Consider the following 11497-nt stretch of genomic DNA (forward strand, 5'->3'; position numbering starts at 1 on the left):
AGCGTTTTACGTCAAAAATAAAAGCACAACTTATCGTAATTATAAGATTTATGCAAACAAGAATGAAAACGTGGTAAATATTTGTTCATCTAGATACGATAAACGAAAGAATAAAATTTATTAACCGTCATAAAATGTTCAAATCATCCAGTAAATGTAAACTAAAAACCCAATGGTAGTTTATTCTGAAAGGGAGTTTTAAGAAGTTGTCACCAATTCCCCTCTCCTTTGAACAACATCCAGTAACGTGCTCTGAAAGTGTGTTTCTGTCCCTATGGAACTCATCTGGACCCGTAATATTTGGTAATTTACGCTCGGAATTACTTTTATGTGTGCTAAATCTCTTTAAATTTTAAGTTTCCCTTTAAGGTTTAACATGTTTCAATACTTTTAGGGTGTCGTGTTTGAGGTGAAATCGAAACACACGGACTGTTAAACCAATGAGCCTTTGAATTTTAACATTATTTTATGTAGGTAAAGGCTACGTGGAAAAAGCTCTATGATGGTTGCTATTGTTTAGCAGTGTGATGTTTGGCTCAGATCTTCATTATTCCCCTCTTTACTTTTAGCTCTGCAATGCCAGATTAAAACACTCATGAGTTATCAAAATTAGGCAAACAATAACAACGCGAATTTTCAAAAGTAGCGTGTTTTGAATGACTTTGTCAGTCTCTCATATCTTTATGGAGGAAATATGGCATCATTGCTTCAGTTTGTAAAGGTTTCAATCAGTTGAAGGTCTAAATTTTGCAGCACCCTGATTTGATTTTTTTCTTTCCAGTCATCGTGTTGTAGATCTGCTGCTGTATTTTCGAGTCATTGTCCTGCTAATGACCCAGTTTGGACCCAGTTTGATCTGTTGGATAGATGGCCGCTTAAACTGTCTAGAATATTTTGGTATACCTAAGAGTTCTTGATCAGCTCAGTGACTGACTGAGACCTGTAGGTCTCAATGACTGGCAAATCTTCCAGATAAGACATATTTGTTTGTAAATATCCAGTTGGACTCTCCTACTTTGGGGAGAATTTTCATATTATTAGGAAAAAGTTTAATTTCAGCACCATAGATAAATATTGCAATTTGTTCAGTCAGTGCCATCAGAAGTATAACAGCCAATGTCAAATAAATAAACTGAAACTGATAAAAAAAAAAAACAGCCTACATTGGTCAAACATGTAAAAATAAAATGCAACAAACCTTCTTTCAAATGGTTCAGAAAGTGTAATTAATTCTGAACACTAAAGTGTTAAAAGTCACAAAAACTGTTCACAGTTCTGCTAACCTACACTAGAAATTTTGCAACCTCTTCCATACTCCCATTCAAACCATGTGAATTTCAAATGCTCTTTTACGCTTTTCCTTAACTGTAGAAACATCGGCCTGAGCATGGAGTGCTCCTCATCTTCAAACGTCCTGAGCGGCAAAAAGAAAAGACAAAATGAAGCCCCATCTGCTCAGGAGGACGTCAAAAGAAGGAAGACTGAGGAGGAAGGCGACAAAGACCTCCGGCGACGGCCTTGCGGTTCAGCGAAGGTGTCGGTGCGCCTGGACCGCTTGCGGCAGCCGATCACCGTGGCTCAGCTGATGGAGCTGCTTCATTTTGCTGCTCTGGGGAAATCCAGGGGTATCAAACAACCGAGGTAGCTTTTCTCCTGTCGGCTACGTCTCTGACTCATTCACGATTGACTCATGCTGTTTCCGCATTCCTGTCCACAACAGTTGGTGTCGTCTCCACCATCAGAAGAAGGTCAGCCGTATAAATGTCGCGATCGTGGACGGTGTGACACAGAGTCTCTTCTACAACCACTACCTTTCGATGGAGCACCTCCGGAGCACCTATGCCACCGTGAGGAGGTGGAGGGGAACGATAGCGGTTCTGATTATTATACTGTAGATGCCTTACATAGTTTATTTTTATTTGTTTCTGACAGAGAATTTCCTTCACTTCATCATCTGATGATGTTGATGATGTGGCATCTGACATCTTCAGCCTTGAAGTTCCTAAGGTGGACTTTTTATGTCTTTCTGCAGCAGAGGAGGCGCTTCATGAAGGTGAGGGGTGAAGCGTGAATGTTGTTGCTTTGGATACAACTAGCAAATAAGATGTACTGTAACAATTTGTAAAGTATCAATTACTGTTCTACGGAAGAGGATTAGGGATAATGGAAAAAAAAAACTCAGGATTACAGCCAGAATTCTAAGAAAAAAGTCAAAATTTTGAAATTAAAGTTAAAAATTAGAAATTGAAGTTAGAATTCTGTTGAAATTCTCACTTCAATTAAAGACACAATCCCGAGATTACAGTCAGAATTTTTAGATTAAAGTTAGAATCCTGAAGAAAATGGAAATTAATCACTACTTCTGTACTGTTCACTTTTTCTTATTGATCACCATTTCAAACTTTTGTTCTGTGTAATAATCTTTGCGAAAACCCTTTGTATTTATTCACATCTATTTATTTGTGCTATGATGTTGTGTTTCAGGAGGGGTTCAGTAGAAGCAAAACCAAAAATTATCAGATGAACTTTGTGTGTTTTTTGCTTCTTCAGCTCTGAAGTATCACCCAGTTATCACTGCGTTTGGCACACAGAGGAGGGGACTGACTGCATATCTGCTTAGCCAACAACAGATGATAAAGAATCACTATCCAGTCAAGGGTAAAAATTTAGTTTGATTTTTAAATTTGTAAAATGTTATGATTTTTTTACATAATAAAACTTATTAAAGGAATAGATGGAGAATCAGTTTCATTCCATCTGAATCTTTTATATATAATAAGCAAACCTCCACATTACCCCCCACTCGTTCGGGGGTTTTCAGTATTACAAACTTACTCTGTTTTTAAATTGTATTCACATGGTGAGTAAAATGCTAAGCTAGTTTTTGATTCATCCATCCCAGTGAAACAATGTGTTTTTAAAGTTTTGCTCTTGAACATAGATGTGTTCTGCACCTTCATTTGATGCAGGACTTCCAGGTTTTGAGGACTTTCTGTGCACAGGCAGCGATGTCCGTGTAACCGATGACAGCCCGCTGTATGGACTAGACTGTGAAATGGTGAGTCCATCCATCCTCGGTCTGTGAGCTCAGACAGTGGTTTTATGGTTTTTTTTTTTTTTTTTGTGGTTTTGGGAAGCGACGGTCTGACAGAACAACTTCTCCTGCTTCCCCGCTGTCCGGCCATTAGCATCGCGCTAAGACCGCCGCAGGGTTAAAAACTAGACTACTGTAGTGCTTCAGTCTTCATATTGTCCAGTCTGTTTCTCGTTGTGTTTCAGTGTCAGACAATGAAAGGAAACGAGTTGGCTCGTGTTTCTCTGGTGGACGGTGATGGTAACTGCTTACTGGATGAGCTGGTGAAACCTCAAAACCATGTCATCGATTACTTAACGAGGTATGCTAGCACACACAAACACACAGTCGTGTTTTCGTGTCTGGTGGGCACTTAATATTGACTTCCATTCATTTTCTACAGCCTAACCCTAATCATAACATACCTAATCCAAAAACAGCTTTTCCCCTCATGGGGACCAAGGAATGTCGCCACAAAAGCAGTGGTCCCCACAACCCTCCATTGTAGACAGAAATAGGTCCCCAGAAGGACATAAAAACCTGCTTCTCACACACATACACATATAAAAATATACATTACCTCTATATATCTTTTAATAGGTCCTCACAGTGTAGTATGTGTTGGAAAAAATGGCCTTACAGTGTTAGAAATGCTAAAACACACACATGCTCTAATCAAACTCTCAGCCTACTGTAAGGGTATGTACAGGTGCATGTTTTGTCATGGCTTATATTTTAATTTCCCTTTTGAATTAATAGTCGTTTTGAATGGAATCTGAAGGTAGAAGGTGGTTTGGTTTATCAGGTTCTCAGGCATCACTGCAGCCATGTTGAGACCGGTCACCACCACGCTGCGGGACGTTCAGGCTAAGATCAGGACACTGTTACCAGATGATGCCGTTCTGGTGGGCCACTCCCTCAACAATGACCTCAAAGCACTCAAAGTAAGTCACCACGATTCTTACATGATGTTCAGTCTCAGAGCAAGTAAACGTTTCAGCACCAAATTCTGTTTGATTATAATCATCAACCAAAGTTAGTTTTTTTTCGGAAACTAGTTACTTTACAGTTTCCATCTTTTCTTAAGGCTGGTTTATTGTAAGTTTAAAGATTTATATACTTTCTTGGAAGGATTTGTACATTTGCTACTATTCAGGAGGGAGTTAAAGAGCGCAAACATTTTTACTCTACTGTTTCACTTAGTCTGCGAGTCGTTTTCTTGCTATACTCGGCAACATTTAAAAAAATAAAATAAAATCAATATTGGCAGGTCAGGCTCTTTAATCTGGTAATCGACCAGAAAAGTGCAATCAGTGCATTCCTACAAAAAAAAAAGTACACAAAAATTGTGGTTTTAAAACCGTTGTGACTTCCTGTCCCCAACAACAGCTCATCCATCCTCACGTGATCGACACCGCCCTGCTGTACAGGAAAGAACACGGACAGAAGTTTAAGCTGAAGGTTCTGGCCCAGGCGGTGCTTAAGTGAGTTCCCATTCAAGCGTCTCTGCGTGTCTGTCACACGGTTGGTTATTGTTCCACCCGCATCTCAGGAGGCAGATCCAAACCGAGGACCAGAGGGGTCACAATCCCACCGAGGACGCCGTGGCAGCGCTGGATCTGGCCCAGTACTTCATCAGAACGGGGCCGCTCCAGGTGACGGGCCGCTTTTTGCAAACAGCGCAGACGCTCCAGGTCCTTTACAGATGTTAAAACCTGCGACCTCCTGTTCACTCTGGCAGGTTGTGGAGCTTCACCTGGAGGAGCTGTGGGGGTGGAGCTTAGAGGAGTCTCCTGACTGCAAACCTGAACCCACACCAAGTTACAGGTGAGCAGAAATCTTTACAGCTCTTTATGTCCCTGACATCTGTTCTGTTCTGTTTGGTTTGATGTATATAGCTCTTTTTGTAAAGTCCCATCTCATGGGCCTTTACAAAAACAAAAGTACATCTATAATAACTCTGAAGAATTTGAATTAATATGAGGTACAATGAGTTTTAATTTCCCTTGTGGGGTCAATGAAGTATTTTTGAACTTTGAATCCAGTCATACATACATTCTAGTAAATCCTAGATGTCAAACACATGTAGCTAAGTTCAGATTATGACTGAAATTGGTCCAAAAAGATTTTTGTTTACAGAGTTTGTACAGGGGGTTGAAATACTTGAATTTTAATCAGATGTTTGAGAAGTCTTTTTTTTCTTTCTCAGAGAAAAGATTGGTTACAGAAAGTAAAGTGAGTTTTTTTTTTTTTAAATATGTTATAGCATTTGACTTGAGCAGGAAGATAATTTACCTCAACACAAGTCAATTTGTTTAATGTGATGTATTTGTTATTCCTAAACCCTCAATGACTTATTGATCTAATTGAAATAAAGCTGGTCTGATATTTTATATGTTAAAACTTGTTGAAATTGGGGACTTTTTTTGTTAAATTACTGTTTTGTTCTCGGACCAGTCAGGTGTGTGGGAGAGAATTTTCAAAACATTAAATGTAGTTATATTTTAGTTTATTTTGTCCCTGCTGTAGAATGGAGAATACTATCACAATATATTATTAATGACAGTAATAAATGTCACATAATAGTGAATTGCGTGGCTTTGGAAAAGTTTGAAAACTTACCTTGAATTTTACGGCAGGTAGAGCGCATGAACCCTGTATCTATGGAAACCCAGCAGATTGTTTGTACTCTATTCTGTTTTATTCTGAAAATATATTTTGGCACAAAAGGTGAATTATTTTTTTCTTGTCAAGCCTTGCCTCCTTTAATTCCCCGTGAGCTTCACTGATGGAGGGGGAGGGGGGGAAAGACATTCACACGATGCAACATTAAGCGTTTTCATCCTGATCCAAACAGGAGCTGTTCCTTTCTCTGCCTCAATAAATGAGAAAATCAGTGAAACTTTTCTTACGTCATGTTTCTGCTTCAGTTTTTAACTCCCCCCTCTCTCACGCAGGTTTGCAGACATTTTGCAGAGCCTCAGCCGCCCCGTAGCATTTCTGGGAAAGCGCGCCTTCGTTGACCTGGACCTGTCCCATCAGCGCTGGTACAGATCTGACAAAGAGGTGAACATTTTAAACAGTTACAGTTTTCTCCCCTCTGAATAACTAACAGCCTCTTTAGTTTATCTTTTATCAAGAAAAAAAAAAAACAGACATACAGGTGCTGGTCATAAAATTAGAATATTGTGATAAAGTTCATTATTTTCCATAATGTCATGATAAAAATTAAATTGTCATATATTTTAGATTCATTGCACACCAACTGAAATATTTCAGGTCTTTTATTGTTTTAATTTTGATGATTTTGGCAAACAGCTCATGAAAACCCAAAATCCCTGTCTCAAAAAATTAGAATATTATGAAAAGGTTCTCTGAACGAGCAATAAAAATAATCATCTGAATCAACAAAGTAACTCTAAACACCTGAAAAAGATTCCTGAGGCCTTTAAAAACTCCCAGCCTGGTTCATTACTCAAAACCGCAATCATGGGTCAGACTGCTGACCTGACTGCTGTCCAGAAGGCCATCACTGACATCCTCAAGCAAGAGGGTGAGAAACGGAAAGAAATTTCTGAACGAATCGGCTGTTTGCAGAGTGTTATATCAAGGCACCTCAGTGGGAAGTCAGTAGGAAGGAAAAAGTGTGGCAGAAAACGCTACACAACGAGAAGAGGTGACCGGACCCTGAGGAAGATTGTGGAGAAGGGCCGATTCCAGACCAAATTAAATTTTCATCTCCTTAAAACTTTTCAGCAGATGGAAGCATGAAGTGCTCCAAAATCTTCTGATAGCTGCTGCATTGATCCTGCCCTTGATAAAACCCAGTGGACCAACACCAGCAGCTGACATGGCACCCAGACCATCACTGACTGTGGGTACTTGACACTGGACTTCTGGCATTTTGGCATTTCCTTCTCCCCAGTCTTCCTCCAGAGTCTGGCACTTTGATTTCCGAATGACATGCAAAGTTTGCTTTCATCCGAAAAAAGTACTTTGGACCACTGAGCAACAGTGGTCCAAAGTGCTGCTTCTCTGTAGCCCAGGTCAGGCGCTTCTGCCGCTGTTTCTGGTTCAAAAGTGGCTTGACCTTTGACCTGGGGAATGCGGCACCTGTAGCCCATTTCCTGCACACGCCTGTGCACAGTGGCTCTGGATGTTTCTACTCCAGACTCAGTCCACTGCTTCCCCCAAGGTCTGGAATCGGCCCTTCTCCACAATCTTCCTCAGGGTCCGGTCACCTCTTCTCGTTGTGTAGCGTTTTCTGCCACACTTTTTCCTTCCTACTGACTTCCCACTGAGGTGCCTTGATATAACACTCTGCAAACAGCCGATTCGTTCAGAAATTTCTTTCCGTTTCTCACCCTCTTGCTTGAGGATGTCAGTGATGGCCTTCTGGACAGCAGTCAGGTCAGCAGTCTGACCCATGATTGCGGTTTTGAGTAACGAACCAGGCTGGGAGTTTTTAAAGGCCTCAGGAATCTTTTTCAGGTGTTTAGAGTTACTTTGTTGATTCAGATGATTATTTTTATTGCTCGTTCAGAGAACCTTTTCATAATATTCTAATTTTTTGAGACAGGGATTTTGGGTTTTCATGAGCTGTTTGCCAAAATCATCAAAATTAAAACAATAAAAGACCTGAAATATTTCAGTTGGTGTGCAATGAATCTAAAATATATGACAATTTAATTTTTATCATGACATTATGGAAAATAATGAACTTTATCACAATATTCTAATTTTATGACCAGCACCTGTATTTAGTTGCTCTGACAACCTCTAGTACTGTAGCATCTCCCTGAATCCCATTCCTTCTGCAGATGCTGTCATCCTTCAGGAACCAGACAAGTCACTTGTTCCTGTCCGTCCTTCGCTTTTCGTCCCTCTCTGACCATATGAAAAGAAGCTACGCTCACCGTTACCACCAGCAGCAGCTGCATCACAATGTGAGCTCTTCGCCACGCTCTGTAGACATTGCGGTTGTGCAGGCGGTGTTGGAAGGTACCAAAGCGTGTGTTTTATCCGCAGGTTTCTGCAGTCTTCCGGGACATGTGCACCGTATTTTCCGGGCCGTTCCCAGTCCACTTTTCCAAAAGAGAAGTGAAGCGGCTGTTTAGTTGCTGCGGGCCGGTCCACAAAGTCCAGATGAGGAACACAGGAGTCAGGGTGGGTTTCATGTTTATGATTGTTCTGTCATCATATAAAGAAAAAACAAAGAATGAGTTTCACTGTCCCTGGATGAGGTTAGTCACTTCTTCTTCTTCTTCTTCTATTTAATTTCCAGATCCACGCCAAGGTGGAGTTTCAGATGCTGGAAGGAGCAATGCTCGCTTTAGAAGTTCTGAATGGGTTCAGCGTGTCGGGTCAGACCATCAAGGTAGAGCTTCTCCATTTGCTCTACTCTTCTTCCTCTAATGTTTATGTACTTAAACTTAATGTTTGTTTTTTATGTGTTTGTAAATGTTCCAGGTGCAGAGGCCTGTCAAAGAATCAATGCTGGACTTGGACCTGAATCTGGACGCTCTAATGAGCGACAAAGTCAACACCAATCAGCTTTATGTCAGCAGACTGAGTCAGGACGTGGCTGAGGGACTGAACATTTCTGCTACAGTTAACGGCCGTCTGTTGGATGGAAAACCATCAGGTTTCTATCCCGGCAGACAAACGAACGGATCATTACAGACGGCTAAAGTCAACGGTAAACATCTGCATCCCGGCACCATCGCACCGGACCTGAGCGAGGAGAGCCTCAGAGAGGCATTCAGTCCCTTTGGGTCAATAAAAAGTGTCACGCTGCCCGGTATGCATGCAAGGCATGCACGCATTGGTGGGTAAACGACGTGTAGTTCATTTTCTTTCATGTTCACGAGACGTTTTGCAGAAATGTACAGCCTGACCGTGTGTGTTTGACAGAGTTTGAGAGTTCTGATGGCAAACACGCGGCACTCAGCTCCTCAGATCATCTGCTGAAAACCGGGTATCTAACCTGGCCGTCTATGACTCCACCACACTTACATTCATGGGTTGGCATGGCGACATCAAGGAAGATGCAAGACGTAGAGGAGGATGCTGCGGACGAGCAGAGACCTGACTCATTTACCTACAGTGGGATTCAGAGGGTAAATACTCTGTTTACTTCAGAAGTCAGAACCAGAAACTGAGAATTCCGACTTAAGAATTTTTCTGTTTTAATTCCAGAAACTGATATGAGGCTAAATGCTGTGATATTATTGTTTAATTTCTAAAGTTGTATCAGTATGTTTAAAGCTGGTGTGTGAGTTTTAGAAAAACAATGTTTTCCAAGTATTTGTTAACGTCTTTATGTCCTGACAGTATGAGACAGATAATCCACCAATCAGAGCAACGAGGCAGGTCCTGTCAATCATGCTCATGTATGCGCTGCTCAATATACTAATTGCGGAGAAACAAATTATCTAGGAAAACTGTTTATCCCGCCATCATTGGTGGCCATGCTTACTATCTAGGGTGATTGACAGCATTAAGACCCTCCTTCTGGCTCTGATTGGTTGTTCCTTACTGAGCTGTATATTTCTGTAGTTACCTTGATTTTTTTCAGATTATCCCATCTACTACTTCCATTATTTAATGACATATGTAACAAATGTAAAAAGAATTTTTTTATTAGAAAAGTTACTTACCACCACCTTAATGAAGATAAGTTGTATAGTAGTACTGACAGGACCTGTTCATGACGTCCTCCTTTATTTATGTTCACCCGTTAATAACCGTCTTAAATTGATCCATTATTAGTTATAGCAATAAACTTTATTTGAGAAATAGAAATAAAAATGCTGTAGGCGAGCCTAAGTCAAGTGCAATATGACAATATAATAAACGGCCTTCCTGTGTTTACCCAACCGCGTCATCAACCTGCATTGCGCAGGTGATAAAAAGGCAACCTCCATGGCTGAAAATTCAAACTAAACGTATAAAATTGTTTAAGTAATTAATAATTTTTTAAAATGTATTTTTAAAAGTCCTCATGCCCATGTTGGAAGCGCTGCTGTTCATACCTCGCTGCCAGCGATGGGCGCCAGAAGTGATGGAGTCCCCGTCGGATGAATCAGCTGATAGTTTCGTCCAGGAACTCGTCCTTCCTTCTCATCCTCCGTGCTGTGTCCTCTGCGTAACTGACTAAGGCTCCTAATTGAAGCGCAGTTTCTGACTTATGAATATAGTGTCTTGTTCTTCATAAAAAAAAAAAAAACTAACCTAAGCCACTGGCAGGCTGCTGAGTGGCACCTCATGGACCCAGTGAACGAACACCTGCTGTTCTTTTGATCTTTTATTGATCTTGCGCTCTCCAACAAGATGCGAAATTGTATATTGCACACTTACAGTGTTAACTTAGTCCAACCAAAAGCTTCAAGTAATTGCCGCAATTATTCAACAACAGCAACGACGATGGTCAAAACCTGCGCGTTTCCGGCGGCGCAATCAGCACACCTGCTGAGAAGTTACCTCTGACTCCTTTTAATCACATGATGCCACCTACTGTGACTTTCAGGTATTACACCAAACAAAAACACACTTAAACCCCACAAAATATCTTCTAAGAAGATTTTGAGTTTTGTGTTGGTGTGAAACCTCCTCTTCCAACTTTTATCAACCTTTATTTATAAACGTATAAGTTTGAACCAACTAAAAATGCAAACCTTAGTCAAACCACTCTTCAATCGATCAGCACCAGTGAATAACAATGTGCTGCTAACAGGCGAGTACGGATCATTAACATTAAATGGGTGTGACGGTTTAGTTAAGGTGAAAACTAGATCCAACCTGAAGGTCAGGCAACCAGTTTGAACTGTAAATGATTTGGGATTCTTTCTAATTTAATATGAAATGCACATCAAAAGTAGCATTTTTATTGGATTTATTATGTTGAGCACATCATTAAGGCTCCACTTTGTCTCATGTAGAATCAGGAAGCGAGTCTCCTGAATAAGCTGGACCGCCGACTGAGTAGAGTCTTCAACTCGCTCCCAGACGGCACCTTGTCTGTGGTGCTGCTGCTCAGACACAACAGGTAAAACAAAAAAATGTTTTTAAAATGTATACTGTACAGATTGCATACATTTTCCCCTCATGTTTAATATTTCTGAGAGTCTCTTTTGTTCTTTTTGCAGCAGAGGTTTTGATCATCCTGGATTATGTTTTTTGGAAGTCAAAGATGGATTTTAAAGGGATCTAAGAGCACGTCAAGGAAACGCCCTGAAAACTCCTGAACAGCTTTGGAGCGAAATTGGCAGACTTCGGAAGAATCTCAGCAAAAGAAGCAGATCTTTGTCAGACCAGACCATTAAACATCATGGAGACAGAACACATTTTTTTTTTTTAAATAACTTTTCATGCGCTGAAGAGGCTGTAAAAAGTCTTAATGGCATCATATCTTTAAAACAATTT

The 11497-nt window shown here is 40.6% G+C and overlaps 1 protein-coding gene across 2 annotated transcripts; it reads left to right on the forward strand.

Annotated features, from left to right (window-relative positions):
- Nucleotides 1-214: 214 nt before the first annotated feature.
- On the forward strand, nucleotides 215-11414 carry rexo5 (RNA exonuclease 5). Of its 2 annotated transcripts, none has more exons than XM_015005425.2 (19): nucleotides 215-303; nucleotides 1372-1641; nucleotides 1721-1847; nucleotides 1933-2053; nucleotides 2551-2658; nucleotides 2970-3058; nucleotides 3280-3395; nucleotides 3879-4017; nucleotides 4463-4557; nucleotides 4626-4728; nucleotides 4815-4900; nucleotides 6031-6139; nucleotides 7894-8019; nucleotides 8102-8239; nucleotides 8358-8450; nucleotides 8543-8900; nucleotides 8987-9192; nucleotides 11014-11120; nucleotides 11221-11414. In XM_015005425.2, exons 2-19 carry the CDS (start codon nucleotides 1388-1390, stop codon nucleotides 11273-11275), a joined length of 2430 nt encoding a protein of 809 aa, XP_014860911.1. In that variant the 5' UTR covers nucleotides 215-303; nucleotides 1372-1387; the 3' UTR covers nucleotides 11276-11414. The 2 variants fall into 2 exon arrangements, with proteins under 2 accessions (XP_014860911.1, XP_014860914.1); XM_015005428.2 differs by having other exon boundaries at nucleotides 11224-11414.
- The last annotated feature ends 83 nt before the right edge of the window (nucleotides 11415-11497 follow it).

This window comes from Poecilia mexicana, unplaced genomic scaffold (assembly GCF_051168715.1).
Source record: "Poecilia mexicana isolate PSO_F unplaced genomic scaffold, ASM5116871v1 scaffold_2, whole genome shotgun sequence".
Taxonomy (NCBI): domain Eukaryota; kingdom Metazoa; phylum Chordata; class Actinopteri; order Cyprinodontiformes; family Poeciliidae; genus Poecilia; species Poecilia mexicana.